We start from the raw sequence: 19,219 nt of genomic DNA on the forward strand, positions 1-19,219 counted from the left end.
CTTCAGAACACCTATCTCAGCCACCACAAATATATCTAGATTACTATAGAAGCACACCACTTTCAATACAGGGACCTCCTGTTCATTGGGGCCTTCCCACCATGTCTTCACCCTCACTCAGAACAGGCCTGGGACCCCCTGAAATTCGGGAGGGTGTGAGGGAAAGCCCAGCGAGACTTTGGCATCTGAGCAAAGTTTTCACGCAGGTCCACTGACACACCACCCATTGGGAGCCAACTTCCCGGCTACTACACAGCCACACAGGGTGGGAAATGCCCACCCCACTGCTGTGCCAAAGCCCAGAAATGGCTGCACACAGTGGCAGCCCTGGATCACAAACGCCACTCCTCATGAGGCTACTGGGAGTCCTCCCAAGAAAGCCAGGGCCCTTGCCCATGGAGAGCTGGGGAAGAGAATTGTGGATAATTGTATGTCATTATATTTTGGAAAGACTTAGAGAAATTCTTTTTAAAAGGTAAGCTACAGTAATAACCAGTGGGGTGGAGTTGCAGATGTACTGGTGTGAGTACTAGGTTGGCTCTAGGAGTGTCTCCACACAACCCTCATGTGCTGTTTGGGTAAGCTGCAGTGACACTCCCCCCCCCCCCAACCCCTGTTCAACTGGCCGCTGCTGGTAAGCAGGCAGGTAAAATACAATGAGTTTCTATGTTGTTGTTGTTCACAGCATCATATCTGTGGTTGAGTTTTGATAGGAGCATCACTCAGCCAAGCAGCCCATGTATCGCAAACTGATCTCTTTGTGCTTGGCCTCCTCTTCCAGATGCTTGGAATCACTGAGACATGCATTTACTTTCAACCTAGTAATTCAGAAACCCCCTCCCCTCCCAATATTATCTCATTGACTAGTGGGAATATTTAAGAAATACTTCCCTGAAAATTTATTCCCTAGATTTGGGGATTCAGCATTACCAGAACTGTGCTGAACCGATACTGTTGGCATCTATGGTTTGTCCAGATTTTTATTTTTGAGAATGTGAAAGTCTCAATCCTTTTTTAAAAAAAAATTGGGGGGAGGGGGAATCACGAGCCAGTATTAAATGGAGTTTCTTTTATTTAGTGTGTTTTTTCAAGGGAACTGGTAGGCTTCTATAAAAAGGCAAGAAAAAATAATAGAAGGTTTTTCTTTCTGAGAATTGATGCTATTTATCTCTCATTTTTGAAGGACTCGTTACCACTAAGAACAAATTTCTCTTGGATAAGTTATGCTGCATTATCTCCTGAAATGATAGGATTGAATACACTTAATTTTACCTTTAAAATTTTAGTACCTTCAAATTTGTTTGATAATAATGAGCTTTAAAACAAAACAATTTTTTTGAAGAGAATCAAAGTCTTAAGTTAATTTTACGCTTTCTATTATTCCTCTTGTAGCTAATTTTATTTTAATTTTTCTTGCATGCAACTCTAGGGTGAGCGGGGTGCCATGGGCCCTCCAGGTCCCCAGGGAAGTGTTCCTCAACAGCAAGAGAAAGGAACCATAGTGATACGGGGAGAGACGGTGAGTGTCTGCATTTTGTTCTTCTGATGTCAGTGGCATTGGGCTGCATTCACAAACTTTTACTCAGAGTAGACATGCTGAATTTAATGGCCACAACTCACAGGTCAATTTATTTCAATGGGTCTACTCTGATTAAAAGGAAGTCAATTACAATCATTAATTTCCAAAAGCTATCAGTTGTGATAGAGATTACTGAGGTCCATCAATTTTCTCCTTTTCCTTTTTTTTTTGGTAAGTAAATTATTCTCTCTGGAATATTTGTTCATTCTTTGACCCACTCCCACCACTCATTTGCCATGCTCTCTGTGAGTGCACAAAAGACCAAACTAGATGTGACAGCATGAAAATAGCTCAATGAGATGTAGGTTAGCAGCTCCATAGACCAACCCAATTTATTCCAGTGGGAGATCCATAGGGAGGGGTTTCTCATCTCTTCAACTTGACGTGGTCACAAACCACGAATCTTTGGAGACAGAGTGGCAGCTGCCTTTTGGAAGAGAGATCTAAGCCTGCAACTGTCTGAAGCCTGAGGAGACACCTCTGCTGCCAGACTTGACAGACCCCTCTGGGGAGCAGGAGAGCCCTAAAGCTCGGAAGCCCACAGCCTAGAAGAAGCCAACAAACTGCAGAGGAGGGGCCTTGCCCTTTTAACTGCCTAGATGCAGAACCAAACCTTGGTGCTGATCCGGGCTTTGCTAGCCTTACTGTCTTCCTGGAACCCTGAGGTGCCTCATCTCCCTCTTGTTTGGACCATCACCTCTCTGCAGCAGTGTTCATCCCCATGGACCAGGACATAGGACTGCCATTGGATGGGCATTTCTGCATTCAGGTTAGTCAACAGATTCTGGGCACTGTTTTAAGGCAGGAATTGGAAACCTCCAGCACATGGGCCAAATTGGTATGGTAGAGATGTGGCTGCCAGTGCACAATGGGAACATTAAACTGCATTCCTAATTGGGCATTGACAAGGGAAAGCAGGCTTCAGATTCACTACCTGTCAGCTGATAGCATTTTGCAAGCTCTGTGTGGTACTTTGAAGTCTCAACTTTGGGCCATCAAAGCACTCAATCACCTGACTTCATGGTGGCACCAGGTGATTGACAGGAAGTATGCCCCCCACCTGTCAAATTTGGCCCATATGCTACAATCCAATAAAGATCTGGCTCACAGAGCCCATAAGGTTCCTCACTTCTGATTCAAGGGGACTGAAGGTTCTCTGATCACAATTGATCTGTGAACCTGTTTTCTTTTCAGCAGTTTTTTATAAGCAGATTATATCAGAGAATCTGAAACTTTTCAAAAACAAATCATTACGCAAGACAGTAACCCTAACATTTTCAAGGTTTGGAGACTCTTCAAAAATTACTGTGTTTTAAATGGAGGATCATAGGAGGGTATAGCTGATGCCTCATTATATTAATCTACTTTGTTTTGTCATTCCATTAGGGTGCTCCTGGTGAAAAGGGTGACCCTGGCTTTCCAGTAAGTTTAAAACTGATCTGTATTTTGGGGGTCCTGAATTCATTTTACTGAGCAATGCTATAGCTGCTGTGTCCTATATTGTACATGCTCACCCCAGGAGGGGTGGAGAGACCACAGCACTCAAAAATTCCAAAACGCTGCATAAACAGCAGCCAGACATGAGCTCAGAAATTCCCAGCAATCAGAGGTTGTTGTGGCAATGATGCCTACATGACCCCCCAATCATGGAGGGAGCCAATGAACTCATGGTAACAAGCTGAGCCCTCCTCCCTGCACCCCAGCTTGCATAGCGCTAGCACAGCACCCCCAGTTAATGACCTCCTATAGCCCAAGCAGTAGCAGCCCCACTCCTGAGAGTCCCCCGACATCCCAACAGGCAGGACTTTGAGTCTCTCTCTACCTCTCGCAACCACAGTTTTTGAACACAGCATGCAAAAGGAAGGAAGGAAGGAAGGAAGGAGAGAGCACCCAACACAGCACTCACATGGGAGTGCTGAACTGGTGAAGAAAATCTATGCCAATGAGCAAAAGAAAGGGTTAAGAGGACACACAGTGGCATTGGCAATGCCTAGTGGCCCTATGTTTGTAACTCGAGGTACCACTAACATGCACTAATGGCATTATTTTTTTTAAGGGCTCACCAGGATTAAGTGAGAAAGGGCAGAAAGGTGAACCTGGGAAGCCTGGTCCACGGGTATGTATGCTTAGTGTTTATTCATCCCTTTGCTTTTGCTTCTCCAGCCATTCAGTGATTTCTGTTAAACATATTAGTCATCTCAACGAGATGTAAATCTGAAAGCAAGATTTGTACTGCAGGGAATTTTGTTGGTAGGTGTGAGATTTGAAGCTCCCCTTCGCAAATCAATTGGCAGAGCCAGGATGGTATTTACAAGGCTTCAACTACATACAGTGGTACCTCGGTTTCAGTACACAATTGGTTCCGGAAGTCTGTACTTAACCTGAAGCGTATTTAACCTGAAGCAAACTTTCCCATTGAAAGTAATGGAAAGTGGATTAATCCGTTCCAGGCGGGTCCGCGGAGTACTTAAACTGATAGTACTCAAACCGAAGCGTACTTAAACCGAGGTATGACTGCATATACAAAGCACAGCTACATTTCATGCTGCTTTGCCTTCTAAGTCAGAATCTTCTGCTCCACCTCCAGCATAACAGTCTTGTGAGCTTCAGAGGCCTCCTCTGTTCCCTGCTCTTTATCCCCCTCCGTTCCTGGGCTGAAGGCACTGGCTGCATCTCAGGATCAGTGCTGGAGCTGACCTTCTGTGTCAGCATCTGAGAACCTTCACACCTCCTGACTCCCCCCCCCCCCCCGCTCTCTCCACCCTCACTTCCTGCTCTCCCCCTCCTGCTTGTTCCCTCTACAACAATTCTCCTCCCTCTAACTCCAGAGGATCCTCGGGCAGTTCCCTGACAGTAAGGTTGGTTTCTGATTGAAATAGTGTGTTGTCTTTTTTTAAGGGAGAAATGATTTCAATGCAGAAAGAATTTGATTACTTTTGACATATGAATCAATCAAATAAAAATGATAAAACATGCTTATTTTTTTAAAAAATGTGAATTTTACTAGAATATTTTTAACAAATATTTTATTTTACTTTATTTTGAGCTTAAAAGTTACATTTTGTCACTCAACAGTTCTACCCAATTCTACAATACCAATCCATCATCAATGTTTATAATCAAGAATACAGTCAATTGCATTTTATAATTCCACCCTATCCGCTTTCATCTTCTTTAACAGGTTTCTTAATATGTTCTGCTATTTTTTCCCTTAATCTTCAAACCCTGCTGTGGACTTCACATATGGAAAATAACTCTTTAAATTGACCAGAAAAGGGATTCCGGTCCTTCTTCAATGATTCTAGATTTGTATCTCTAATCAGTGCTGTCAGTTTTTGCCATTTCTGCATAGTCCAAGGTTTTCATCAGCCATTCTTCCCTTGAGGGTGTTCTCACATCCTTCCACTTCCTTGCCACTGTGGTTACATGCAGCTCTACATTTGAAGCTTTCTCCAGGTTTTCCCCATGAGACTCTGAGAAAGCGTGGAAAAACTAAATGCTTTCTAAGACCAGCTAGGGAAGGACACATGCCACTTACTCTGCAGTTTCAACATTTTTTTTTAAAAAAAAGTAGTAGGAATTTATATGAAACTATTTACATTTCAGGGAAGACCTGGAAAGGATGGAGAAAATGGAGAGAAGGGAAGAACTGTATGTATTTTCAATTTTCTTCAATATTGCTTTTACATACTTCTAAAAGCTTTTATCTCTGGTATTTAATTATTACAATTCTATACAACCCTTCATCAGATGATCACTGCATAGTTTACAATGTAAAAACACAAAAATACATACCGTACCATAATAACAAACAAAAACAAGAACCCTGCACCACACAGTTTAAAAGGCCATGGACCAAACACGGAGGAGAGCTCAACATTGAGCCTACCAAGTAGCAGTGGTGACAGCAAAGAAGACCTTTGTTGCCCCTTTACTGCATTTGCGGAAAACATTTCCAGGAGACTCCTTCGGGTGGCTTGGGGTCTGCTAAAGACTCTAATATCTCCTGTAATGATTTTCCAAAGGCTTTTTTTTGCAGATAAAATTGCTCAAATTCAGAAGGAAGCAGACTCTACCATGATAGCAGTGCTGGGTCGGGAGAGTCCTGGTGCTCTCTCTGGTCAAGTTGTATCAGTTTCAACCTGTTGTTTCTGAGGATGTCTACAGGCTGCTTGGATGACTGAAACTGACCACCTGTCTCCTTGATACTTGCCCAATGCCCATCCTGGCTCATAAAAGTGAGCAATGGACTCTGTGTGATAGCAAATGCTTCCCTCTGTGAGGAAGTCTTCCTGGAACCCCTTAAGTGGTTATTAAATTACTTATTTTTTTAAAAAAAAAACTTACTTGGACCAAGCCACTATGGCCAGTTATTGCCCAATCTCAAATCTTCCATTCCTGGGCAAGGTGACTGAGCGGGTGGTCGCTGAACAACTCCAGGCATGTCTGGAGGATGCGAACCATTTGGATCCCTTCCATTCAGGCCTGAAACTGCCCTGCTCATGCTGGTCATTGGTCTCCAGTGGACTAGGGACTGAGCTGAAAGCTGTTTCCTGGTTCTGTTGGATCTCTCAGCAGTTTTTCATACCATCAACCATGGAATCCTTCTGAACCATCTACAAGGGTTGGGAGCTCCTTCCTCCTGGCCCGTGTCCAGAAAGTGGTATTTGGGGCTCTCACCTGTGGGGTGCCTCAGGGTTCTGTCCTCTCCCCCATGCTTTTCAACATCTATATGACGCTGCTGGGAGAGATCATCAGGGGGTTTGGGCTGGGTGTCCATCAATATGCGGATGATACCCAGCTCTACCTCTTGTTTAAATCAGTTGGAGGATGGATGACAATGAATGGATTGAGGTTAAAATAATCTTAAGGAGCTTGTCTTGATTTACAAATACCACAGTTAATGAAAACTATTATTATTATTATACGTGTAGGGAGAAACTGGCCCCTCGGGATTTCCAGGACTGCCCGGAATAAGTGGTCCTAAAGTAAGTAGATCCATTTGAAAATGTACCTTAGCTTTCCTTCACAATGACTATATTGCAATTAATAATAATGTTTCCTTTAGTCAGCTTTAGAATGTAACTCTTTGTTTTTTTCAGGGAGATAAGGGTGCAGCAGGTCCTTCAGGACCTCCAGGAATAGTAAGTATTAAACCTATGTGCTTAAATGAATGTCTCTTTTAACTATAATAAATGGAAGATAGGAAAGTGCCCTAGGCTGGGTCAGGCTATTTGCCCATGTAGCCCAGAGCTGCCCACTCTGACTTGCAGCAGCTGTGGAAGGTCCTAGGCAAATATCATTCCCAACAGCTGCTCTGATCATTCCAACTGGAGACCCCAAGGGATGTAATCCATATGAAGGTGATGTGATCCACCACTAGATTACAGCTTTTCCCAGGGCTTCTTAATTTAATGCTTAGAAAGGGACTGTGTAAAAATATTGATTCATCTGTGATGCTTTCTTTTTTGATGTGATCAAAATTTGATATTTCCTTATATGTAACAAATTTGTGTTTGAATGGCACAAAAACAGTTTTGCTTACTTTCCAGTAGTACTGTGCATCCACTTCAGAAGAATCATAGAATCACAGAATTGTAGAATTGGAAGGAACCCAAGAGTCATCTAGTCCAACCCCCTGCAATGCAGGAATCTAAACTAGATCATCCATGGCAGATGGCCATCCAACCTCTGCTTAAAAACCTCTGAGGAAGGTGCACAAACGCCAGAGGGAAACCGTTCCACTGTCAAACAGCTCTTACCATCAGAAAGTTTTTCCTGACCTTTAGTCGGAATCTCCTTCCTTGTAACTTGAAGCCATTGGTTCGAGTCCTACCATCCAGAACAGGAGAAAACAAGCTTGCTCCCTCTTCCATGTGATAGCCCTTTAGATACTTGAAGATGGCTATCCTATCTCCTCTCAGTCTCCTCTATTCCAGGCTAAACTCCTTCAACCATTCCTCATAAGGCTTGGTTTCCAGACCCTTGATCATCTTGGTTGCCCTCCTCTGCACATGTTCCAGCCTGTCAACATCCTTCTTACATTTTGGGGCCCAGAATTGGACACAGTATTTCAGGTGTGGTCTGACCAAGGCAGAATGAAGTGGTACTACTGCTTCCCTTGATCTGGACACTAGACTTCTGTTGATGCAGCCTAGAATAGCATTACTGTAGTCTTCTTTTGCTGCTGCATCACACTGTTGACTCATGTTCAGCTTGTTGTTCATTAAGGCCTTTAGACCCTTTTCACATGAACGGCTAGAAAGGCAGTTGTCCCCCATCCTATATTTGTGCACTTGGACGCTGCCAGAGCCCCAGCACCTAGTGCATGGCAGCTTCCTCCGGGAGGTGGGACTGAGGCTCAGGAGGAGTTGCAAACCCTTAGGGATGTTGTGGAGATGGGAGCTCCAGAGGAAGAGTTGCAGAGAGGAGGAGGCTCCAAGAGTCACAGCGCCGGCCGCTCAACAGACCAGCTCTAGTGGAGAGGGTGCTCAACCAGCACCCTCACCCCAACAGAGGATGGGGGGAAAGAGGAGGGAACAACGGAGGAGGTTCCGGGTGCCCCAGGGGTTATGCTGGTGTAAATCACGAAGGGAGGTGATTTCGGATTCTGAATCAGATTAGTACAGTCATGCTTGTCGATGCTCTGTCTTGTACATATGTATATAGTGTTGTTGTTTTTTAGTCCTTTAGTCGTGTCCGACTCTTTGTGACCCCATGGACCAGAGCACGCCAGGCACTCCTGTCTTCCACTGCCTCCCACAGTTTGGTCAAACTCATGTTCGTAGCTTCGAGAACACTGTCCAACCATCTTGTCCTCTGTCGTCCCCTTCTCCTAGTGCCCTCAATCTTTCCCAACATCAGGGTCTTTTCTAGGGAGTCTTCTCTTCTCATGAGGTGGAAAAAGTCGTGGATCCTCAGCTTCACGATCTGTCCTTCCAGTGAGCATTCAGGGCTGATTTCCTTCAGAATGGATAGGTTTGATCTTCTCAAGAGTCTTCTCCAGCACCATAATTCAAAAGCATCAATTCTTCGGCGGTCAGCCTTCTTTATGGTCCAGCTCTCACTTCCATACATCACTACTGGGAAAACCATAGCTTTAACTATACAGACCTTTGTTGTCTCTGCTTTTTAAGATGCTGTCTAGGTTTGTCATTGCTTTTCTCCCAAGAAGCAGGCGTCTTTTAATTTCGTGACTGCTGTCACCATCTGCAGTGATCAAGGAGCCCAAGAAGGTAAAATCTCTCACTGCCTCCATTTCTTCCCCTTCTATTTGCCAGGAGGTGATGGGACCAGTGGCCATGATCTTGGTTTTTTTGATGTTGAGCTTCAGACCATATTTTGCGCTCTCCTCTTTCACCCTCATTAAAAGGTTCTTTAATTCCTCCACACTTTCTGCCATCAGTTGGTGATCTCCGGCGGGCTAGGGACAAAGGTGAGAGCTGTTTCCTAGTCCTAGTCTCTCAGCGGCTTTTGACACCATCGACCATAACATCCTTCTGGAACGTCTAGAAGGGTTGGGAGCTGGGGGCACTGTTATACAGTGGTTCCGTTCCTTCCTCCTGGGCCGTGTTCAGAAAGTGGTAGTGGGGGATGAGTGTTCAGACCCCTGGGCTCTCACTTGTGGGGTGCCTCAGGGTTCTGTCCTCTCCCCCATGCTTTTTAACATCTACATGCAGCCGTTGGGAGAGATCATCAGGGAGTTTGGGCTGGGTGTTCATCAGTATGCGGATGATACCCAGCTCTACCTCTCTTTCAAATCAGAACCAGTGAAGGCAGTGAAGGTCCTGTTTGAGTGCCTGGAGGCGGTTGGAGGATGGATGGCGGCTAACAGATTGAGGTTGAATCCTGACAAGACAGAAGTACTGTTCGTGGGGGACAGGAGGTGGGCAGGTGTGGAGGATTCCCTAGTTCTGAATGGGGTAACTGTCCCCCTGAAGGACCAGGTGCGCAGCCTGGGAGTCATTCTGGACTCACAGCTATCCATGGAGGCGCAGGTCAATTCTGTGTCCAGGGCAGCTGTCTATCAGCTCTATCTGGTACGCAATGAAAAGGTAAACCACCATGAGGTGCAAATATTTAAATGTATAAACAACCTTCACATATACAAGGAGATTCAAAAATGTGTGCAAAGTCTCATACTCGAAGTCTTAAAAGTCCAGTATAAAGTGCAATAAAGTCTGACAATAAAGTGCTATGATGTATCATCTGTCCACCAAATCTAAATCCTTAAACCTAGAAACATAGAATCATCGAGTTGGAAGAGACCACAAGGCCATCCAGTCCAACCCCCTGCCAAGCAGGAAACACCATCAAAGCATTCCTGACATATGGCTGTCAAGCCTCTGCTTAATGACCTCCAAAGAAGGAGACTCCTTGGCACTCAAATTCCTTGACAGCAAATTCCACTCTTTGGCAGCAAATTCCACTGTTGAACAGCTCTTACTGTCAGGAAGTTCTTCCTAATGTTTAGGTGGAATCTTCTTTCTTGTAGCTTGAATCCATTGCTCCGTGTCCGCTTCTCTGGAGCAGCAGAAAACAACCTTTCTCCCTCCTCTATATGGCATCTTTTAATATATTTGAACATGGCTATCCTATCACCCCTTAACCTTCTCTTCTCCAGGCTAAACATACCCAGCTCCCTAAGCCGTTCTTCATAAGGCATTGTTTCCAGGCCTTTGACCATTTAGGTTGCCCTCCTCTGGACATGTTCCAGCTTCTTCTTTTTTTATAATAATTTTTATTGATTTTATAGAAATATAGAAAAAAATAGATAGAATAACAAAAACATACAATAAAAGAAAATACATAAAAAGAAAATCCAAATTCTTTTAACATTGTATGTGGGGACCTCCTCGAGTTCCCTCACTCTGTGCTTCATTTCCTTTTTATCTTTTTATCTTTAGCAATTTCCAATACATTTTTATATAAATTTCTTAGGGTTTCAACTCTTTCAAACCTCTATATACTTCCCAAATTCTCCAAATCCACAGCTTCTATACAATTCTAAATCTAATCTTAATATTGAATTTTAGCATATTTTTTCAAATAAAATTTAAAGTCTTTCCACTCTTCTTCTGTCGCTTCTTCTCCCTGGTCGCGAATTCTTCCGGTCATCTCAGCCATTTCCATGTACTCCATCATCTTCATTTGCCAATCATCCACTGCTTGTCAGTATCCTTCTTGAACTGTGGTGCCCAGAACTGGACACAGTTTTCTAGGTGACCAGAGCGGAATACAGTGGTACTATTACTTCCCTTGATCTAGATGCTATACTCCTATTGATGCAGCCCAGAATTGCATTGGCTTTTTTAGCTGCTACATCACACGATTGAGCCATGCTAAGCTTGCGGTCCACTAAGATCCTTAGATCCTTTTCACCGGTACTGCTAGTAATCCAGGTGTCCCCCATCTGGTTCTTCCTGCCAAAGTGCAGGACCTTACATTTGTCCCTGGCGCTCAGTTCTCCAGTCTTTACTTAAAGTAAAGTTGCTTTACTTAAAGCACCTGGGTGGTGAGGTCTCTGTAGTATGTGGCATCGCAGCTGACCTTGGAGTCAAAACCCCTCATCCCCACTTACTCTTACAAGGACTATTTTTAGCCACTGTAATTAGATAAATGTATAGAACTGAAGGGGTTTGAGGTTGTGCTAAAAACAAACCCTTGCAAGCCTAAACTTTATGATAATGCACAGAGTAGAAGTCAGAGTAGAAGATTTTAGCAAGCCACTTGTGTACAGGATTGAACCCTATAGTTCTTATCTGTTAGAAGGCTGAAAGCATTTTTTAAAAAAATTAATCTACATCACACTATTTCCCCTGTTGTTCAGGTTATAGGGATAGGAGATCAAGAAGTAATAGGTGAGAAAGGCGATTCAGGTCCTCCCGGAATTCCTGGACAAAAAGGTGAACCAGGTCAAAAAGGTAAATATTGCTAATTGCTAATTGTTTCATTAAATTAACTTGGTCAAGAAAGTAATTCAATTTGGTTTAAAAAATGATTTAATTGACTTCCTGGTGAGATTGTAGCTGATTCTTTCTTTCTCTAAATTCAGTGCATTCATTCAATAGATCAGGAAAATGAAGTGCATAATTAGATAAAGTGCCTGCTATACATTATAATTAATATATAAGGCAATAGGTAAAGGGAGGTAAAGGGACCCCTGACCATTAGGTTCAGTCGCGGATGACCCTGGGGTTGTGGCACTCATTTCGCTTTACAGGTCGAGGGAGCCGGCGTACAGCTTCCAGGTCATGTGGCCAGCATGACTAAGCCGCTTCTGGCAAACCAGAGCAGCACATGGAAACGCCGTTTACCTTCCCGCTGTAGCGGTCCCTATTTATCTACTTGCACTTTGAGGTGCTTTCGAACTGCTAGATTGGCAGGAGCTGGGACCGAGCAACGGGAGCTCACCCCGTCACAGGGATTTGAACCGCTGACCTTCTGATCGGCAAGCCCTAGGCTCAGTGGTTTAACCCACAGCACCACCCGCATGACAATAAGGCAATATCCAACCATTATTCCCACTCAGGATAAGTCCATTGATTTCAACAGGTCTAGTATTGGGTATGACTTAATTGGCCCCAACTCATTTTTAATAAATAATACAATAAAATTGTACATGATTAGATCCACATTTGATATCATGCCCAGTTGATGTTGAGCTTTTTCATGAATTATATGTTTGCCATGATATGGAGGTGATAATTAGACCTATACAAACCCTCCAATATTTCTCAGATGGAAATTGGGACCTTCTAGTCTACATCAGGAAGCCTTTCCTGCATTTGATCTCACTGCACACAAATAATAATAATAATAATAATAATAATAATAATAATAATAATAAAATTTATACCCCGGCCTCCCCAGCCAAGGCCAGTCTCAGGGTGGCTAACACTAGATATAGAACAACTGATTAAAATACAACTTAAGAGCAAGATTAAATACATTAAAATTAAAATTAAAATGCAGCCTCATACAGAAGGAAAGGGAAAGGGAAAAGGGGGGAGGGGATTAGGTTGGCACTAAGCTAAATGCCAGGTGGAAGAACTCTGTCTTACAGGCCCTGAAGAAAGAAATCAGGTCCCGCAGGGCCCTGGTCTCAGGAGACAGAGCGTTCCACCAGGTCGGGGCCAGTGTTGAGAAGGCCCTGGTTCTAGTTGAGGCTAATCTGATTTCCTTTGGGCCCGGGACCTCTAAGGTGTTACTATTTATGGACCTGAGGGTCCTCCACGGGGCATACCAGGAGAGGCAGTCCTGTAGGTATGAGGGTCCTGGGCCGCGAAGGGCTTTTTTTTTTTTTAATTAAAAACCATCTTTATTGAAAATCTTTAAAATTCAACATATAGAAAGAATAAAGTATAAATAGCAAGTATGACAGACATAACCAAACAGAAATCAATGTCAATTCAAAATTACTTGAAATGAAATGAAAGGAAAAGAAAAAGGAAAAAAAAAACTTAACTTAAAAAACCTAACCTAACATAACATAACATAACATAACAAACATATAACAATATTTAGCATAACCTAATATAACTTATATAATCTCAACATATCTTAACAAATACAATTTAAGGAAAAGAAAAAAAAGGAGAAGAAAAGGAGAAAAAGAACAAAGAAAACATATATATTTCAAAACACTTTAGCATTTACACTTACTAAAACCTACTGTCCCCCCACCCTTTCCCCCCTCCACCGTATCATGACTTCCAACCACTCCTGTATTCTGATTTTGGTTTCACTGATATTCCGCATACCTTTCTCTAATTTAATTTATTTTCTTAATATTGTGCCCCTCATGAATCCGCTATTAACTGCGCCTTTTCCACTTGTTTTTGTAGATAAATCTTGAGCGGTTTCCATTCTTCTCCTGCTTTTTCTTCACTTAAACCTTTAGATATTCCAACTCTAATTGCTAAATTCTGATAATTTATTAATTTGGTCAACCACTCTTCTTTATTTGGAACTTTTTTACTCTTCCAATTTTTGGCGATTAAGAGTCTACCCGCTGTTGTCGCGTGCATTAGCACGCATTGTATGCCCAAATACTTTATTTTCTTTCTAATTTCAATACCAGTTTTTTCTTGTAATTCTCTTTTATCTCTTTCTTCTAAATTTCTTACTAACAAACTACTTTTTTTATAATTTAAATTGAACCCTGCTAATTTCCCAAATTCGTTTATTCTTTCTAATGCTCTTGGAACACTTTTTAATGGGTTTTCTGTCGTGATCATAACATCGTCAGCGAAGGCTCTGACTTTATATCTTGTGGTCCCTATCTTTATCCCTTCGATTTCCTTATCCTCTCTAATATTTTTAAGCAGAATCTCTAGTACTATTATAAATAATAGAGGGGACAGGGGGCAGCCCTGTCTCGTACCTTTTTCTATATTAATTTCTTCTGTTGTTATTCCATTAATTATTATTTTAGCTTTTTGTTTACTGTATATCGATTCGATTGCTCTATTCATTTTTTCTCCAATCTCTAGATGTTGCAATGTTTTTTTCAAGAAGGCCCACGACACGTTGTCGAAGGCCTTCTCGGCATCAATTGACAGAAGTGCTGCCTCCTTCCCTCTATTATTTTCAAGACATTCAATTATATTTATTATGTTTCTTATATTATCTTTTAGTTGTCGCCCTTTAACAAATCCAGATTGATTTTCATGTATTATTTCTTTTAGGAACCAATTGAATCTATTTGCCAAAACGCCAGCGAAAATTTTATAATCACAGTTTAATAAGGAGATGGGTCTGTAATTTGTGGGTTGATCTGGGTCGGCATCTTGTTTAGGTAGAAGGGTTATTGTGGCCTCTCTCCAAGAATCTGGTACCATTCCTCCCGTTAATATTCCATTCATAACTTTCTTCAATGGGGCTAACAATAGATCTTCCATACTTTTATAAAACTCTATGGGGATCCCATCCGGGCCTGGCGATTTGCCAATTTTCATCGTTTGTATTACCTCTCTTATTTCTCTATCTGTTATCATCTCATTTAATGCTGTAATTTTATCATCCGAAATTCTGGGTAACTTATATTTATTTAAAAAACTCTCTATCTCTTCTTCTTTTTCCCCTATGTTTTGATATAAATTTGCATAAAATTTTTCAAATATTCCTCTAATTTCTTTAGGTTTTTCAATCAATTTTCCTTCTACTTTTAATCTATTTATCCACCTCTCATTTTTCCTTTTTTTTAATTGCCAGGCTAACATCTTTCCCGGCTTATTCGCCCACTCGAAATTCTTATATTTCCAGAATCGGGTTTCCCTTTCCATTTCTTCTTCCACCATTCTCTCATACTCGCCCCTTAAAATTTTAATCTCTTTATTGAGTTCCTCTTTCTTGGTTTTATATAATAGCTTCTCCTTCCTCTTAATTTCGTCTTCCAACTGTTTTTTCTTTTTCTCTTTGGCCATTTTATCGATCTTATTTTGTTGTAAGAAATATCCTCTTGTCACAGCCTTCCCCGCATCCCACACTGTTTTTTGGTCTACCTCCCCATTATCATTTTGTTCAAAATATTCTTGTACCATTTTGCGAGCCCCCTGTAGAATTTTTTTATTTTTCAATAGAAATATATTCATTCTCCATCTTCTCTTTATATCCTGTTCTTTTTTTTCTATGTTTAACATTACGGGATTATGATCAGTCATTGTTCTGGGTAATATTTCCGTTTTCCCTATTCTTATTATCAAATTTTTTGAGATCCAGATTCCATCTATTCTAGTGGCCGATTTATGTATGGAAGAATAAAATGTGTATTCTTTTTGTATCGGATGTTTATATCTCCAAACGTCAATCAATTCTAAATTTCCCACCATCTCTTCAAAACTTTTTGGTAATTTGCGACCCTTTTCATTCTTCCTAATTACTGATTTATCTAATTCTGGGTTTAAGACTCCATTTAAATCTCCCATTACTAAAATTTGCTTATCTATATGTTCTAATAATTTCCCTTCTAATTCCTTAAAAAATTCCATTTTACTCCCATTAGGCGCATATATCCCCACAAGTAACCACGACTCTCCTTCCACCTTTATTTCAACCATCATTATCCTTCCCTCTGTATCTTTCCAAATTAGCTTTGGTTCCCATTTCCCTTTGACATATACCACCACTCCTCTCTTCTTCTTTTTACCTGCAGATATAAACTCTTTCCCCAATCTATCATTTTTTAAGACTCTTTCATGTTTATTATTTATATGGGTTTCCTGAAGGCAAATTATATCCCAATTTGATTTTTTCAAAATGTGTCCTAATTTATTTCTTTTTTTCTTATTGTTTAATCCATTCACATTCCATGATATAATCTTTAATTTCATTTTGATTTATTTGTAATTTATTAGGAATTTTGTTTTTTTAAAAAAGGAATTTCTAATCATACACAACTGCAAAAACAAAAACAAAAAAAGCAAAACAAAAACAAAACAAAAACAATCTAAATATGGTGTGTCTGAACATCGGAAGCCTGTTTCAGGAGAGAGTCCTTTTTCATTTTGTCTAATCATATTGAAGCGTTTAGATCCTATAACCCCATTCCTATCACAATCACTGTCTATCCCTTATAACCTTATTTACACCTTGTTTGACTTAAAGTTTTTATGTTGTCACTGCATCTTGATCTTCTTTTTCCTCGTCTTCTTTCTCTTCCAAACCAATGTCGTCATTTTCTTCTTGATTGCTGTCCTGTGGTTCGTCTATCGGCCGGACTTTTTCACCACCCAGTTCCTGCCAATACTTTCTCCAAAATATATCAGCCTGGCCTAAGTTCTCAAATTTCCTCCGTCTCCCTTTATAGAAAAAAGACAAGCCTTCTGGGTATTCCCAGCGGAAGGGGATTTTTTTAGCATTTAGAATTTTAGTAAGAAATCCATATCTCTGTCTTTTTTTTATCAGTCTTGGTGGCACTTCTTTTAATATGAAAATCTCTACTCCTTCTATCCTCAATTTCTTTTTTCCTTTTGTCTGTAGTATCTTCTCTACCAGCCAGCTTGTATTGAAACTCACTATGCAATCTCCAGGCCAGTTGTTTTCTCTCGCCTTTTTCGAATTTACTCTAAAGATTTTTTCGACTCCTCCTTCTATTTCTTCAGGTTCCATCTCTAGCCATCTTGCTAATTCATCCATTAGCCATTTTTCTATATCTTCATTATCTTTTTCTGGAATGTTCCGGAACCTCAACGTCTTTTCCCGGAGTTTAAGTTGTAACATGGCGAGGGCATCAAGGGCCACCTCTTGCATTATTCTTTGTTCTTCTAATTCTTTTTTCATTCTATCCATTTCCTTTTTCTCTTCCCTTTTTTCCTTGGCTGCTTTTTTGAGGTTGTTTTCCAACATCTGGATTTTTTCCTTCATTTCTTGTATTTCCAATTCTGCTGCTTTACTTCTTTCATCCATTTCCCCCAGCTGGGTTTTCATTTCATTCCTTTCTTTCTCACCAGTCTCTACCCTCTCCTCTATATTATCCATCTTGTCTTCCACTCTATCGCTCATTTCTTTTTTAATCTCTGACAGTTCTTTCTTTACTTCCCCAATGTCACCTTTCAAACTCCAAATAAGTTCTTTTAAGTCCATTTCTTCTATTGCGGAGTTCCTTCTTTGCTGGGAACTCCCTGTCCCTGTCCTTTTCAATCTCTCATTCATGGTTGTCAGTTATATTCAGTTGTATTCCCAAGCTGCAGGATCTTTCCTCACCACACGATGGCGCTGCACTAGATTTCGAGTAGACTTATAACCGTATTTTATTTTGCCACTAGATGTCCTTCTTTCCCTCTGCGTCGGACTTGGATCCCTCTTTACTCGCTTCTTTTATCTATGTTTCTCTCCTTACTTCCGGCTTCTTCATTCGGATTTTTGCTTCATCATTTCTGTGGTGGGGGTGCCCGCCATTTTAGATAGCCCTACTCTCTTCCACCCTCTCCCACTCCGTTTTTAAAATCGTTCTGCCGTTCACCGGGTTAGCGTTTAATTGGTAAAATTAGTCTCTTCCCTTCGACTCTCTGTCGCAGCGCATAAGCGGTTGCTCAAGTAGTTGATCTTTTATCACAGGCGCAATTTATTGTATGCGTATTGTTTTTATCAGAATGCGGATGGTTTCAAGAATAAAGTCCTTAATTTAATGTCTTTTATCTCATTCCTTTTGTTTTCCAGGCGGCGTCTCTTAAAGTGTTAAAAAAGGTTTTTTTGTATCCGCACTTCCGTCCTCCCCCTTCAGCGAGTAACTCTGTTTCTGTCTCTGTTTTAGCTCACAGTTCAAATGGGGGGGATTTTCCAGTCTCTCTCCCTTCTTAATTTCACGCCCCTGGGTTAAGGCAAGGTAACAATGTAATGAAATTTTACCGTCAGGAACGCGTCGGAGACGCAGCTTCTTGCTGGAAAAGTTGATCGTGTCGTCTTAGTGCTCTGGGTTCTCCCCCACCTCTGCTCCTCCAGCGGGAGGGCGAGGGGTGCCGAGACTCCTCCAAACACCACCGACGCTTTCAGGTCGAGATCGCCTCCCGACCCTTCTCTTGGGGGTGCGTTGAGCCTTCCGCTACCCCTTTTTTTCCCAGCAAAATACCCCGGGGGTCGGAGACCTCACGGAGCGCGTCCGATCGCGGCTGCGGCGAAAACCGGAAGTGCTTTAAACCGCGAAGGGCTTTAAAGGTCAAAACCAGCACCTTAAATCTGACCCTGTACTCCACCGGGAGCCAGTGCAGCTGGAAAAGCACTGGATGAATATGCTGCCATGGCAGGGACCCCGTGAGGAGCCTCGCTGCAGCATATGTGCACATATACATCTGTCACCTTGAGCCAGTTGCAACCTCTCCACCTCACCTACCTCGCAGGATTGTTGTAAAGAAAAAAATGTGCAAGGAGGGATCACGTACAACACCTTCCACAGATATGTAAATGGAATGAAATAAAAATTTAGCGTTAAGCTGCCTGTCAGGGGAAAAGGCAGGATACAATGATGATGGAAACATAACAGAGAGTAAATCCTGAGTGGGACTCAGTTCTGAGTAAAAATGTTTAGGATTGCAATCTAAGGTTGTGCAGACTTTACCCAGTTACCTGGGAATAAGCTCCATTGAATACAGTGGGACTTCTGAGTAGACAGTGTAAGGCTCCATTTACAATAAATAAATGAATGAATAAACAGTCTATGAATCTCCTTAAAAATGGCTGGTTGTGGAAGTATTGCAATTAAATAATTTAAAGTGGATTAGCGGCATTTTCCTTCAAAATTATAGGAAGGGCTTTGTATGCCAGCTTCACCATTTCCTTCATTTGGTTCAGGTATTTCATTTTCAGGATAAACAGGACTCTGTTTTTGCACCTACTCACACACAGCCACACCCCAGCACCACTTTTAATTGTTCTCTAAGACGTGCAGGTGGGGGAAAAGTAAAACCGGCACATTCTGAGATCAAATCAGAAACCAGGGTCTTCTCTAATTCTAGGACTGTCCCTGGAATTATACCAAGCAGTTCAAATCTTTACTACCTGAGAATCCACTACCTTTGCTTTTGCAGGTTTTCCAGGTCTAGCAGGGGCACCAGGTCTACCAGGTAAGACTGTTTCATTATTTGGTTGTCTTGTTTTAGGGTGTGTATTGGCTTTCCATGTAAATTCTAAAACTTTTTGCAC

General features: G+C 41.7%; 1 protein-coding gene across 1 annotated transcript in view; it reads left to right on the top strand.

Moving 5' to 3' along the window:
- The window catches only part of COL4A1 (collagen type IV alpha 1 chain), a 182,046-nt gene that overhangs the window by 64,526 nt on the left and 98,301 nt on the right, over window positions 1–19,219 (top strand). The window contains exons 13-20 of the mRNA XM_035110373.2: window positions 1,430–1,519; window positions 2,966–3,001; window positions 3,636–3,695; window positions 5,186–5,230; window positions 6,514–6,567; window positions 6,682–6,723; window positions 11,409–11,502; window positions 19,105–19,140. Coding sequence (XP_034966264.1) covers window positions 1,430–1,519; window positions 2,966–3,001; window positions 3,636–3,695; window positions 5,186–5,230; window positions 6,514–6,567; window positions 6,682–6,723; window positions 11,409–11,502; window positions 19,105–19,140 — 457 coding nt within the window. The remainder of the gene's footprint in view (window positions 1–1,429; window positions 1,520–2,965; window positions 3,002–3,635; window positions 3,696–5,185; window positions 5,231–6,513; window positions 6,568–6,681; window positions 6,724–11,408; window positions 11,503–19,104; window positions 19,141–19,219) is intronic.

The sequence above is a fragment of the Zootoca vivipara genome, chromosome 3, assembly GCF_963506605.1.
Source record: "Zootoca vivipara chromosome 3, rZooViv1.1, whole genome shotgun sequence".
NCBI classification, from domain to species: domain Eukaryota; kingdom Metazoa; phylum Chordata; class Lepidosauria; order Squamata; family Lacertidae; genus Zootoca; species Zootoca vivipara.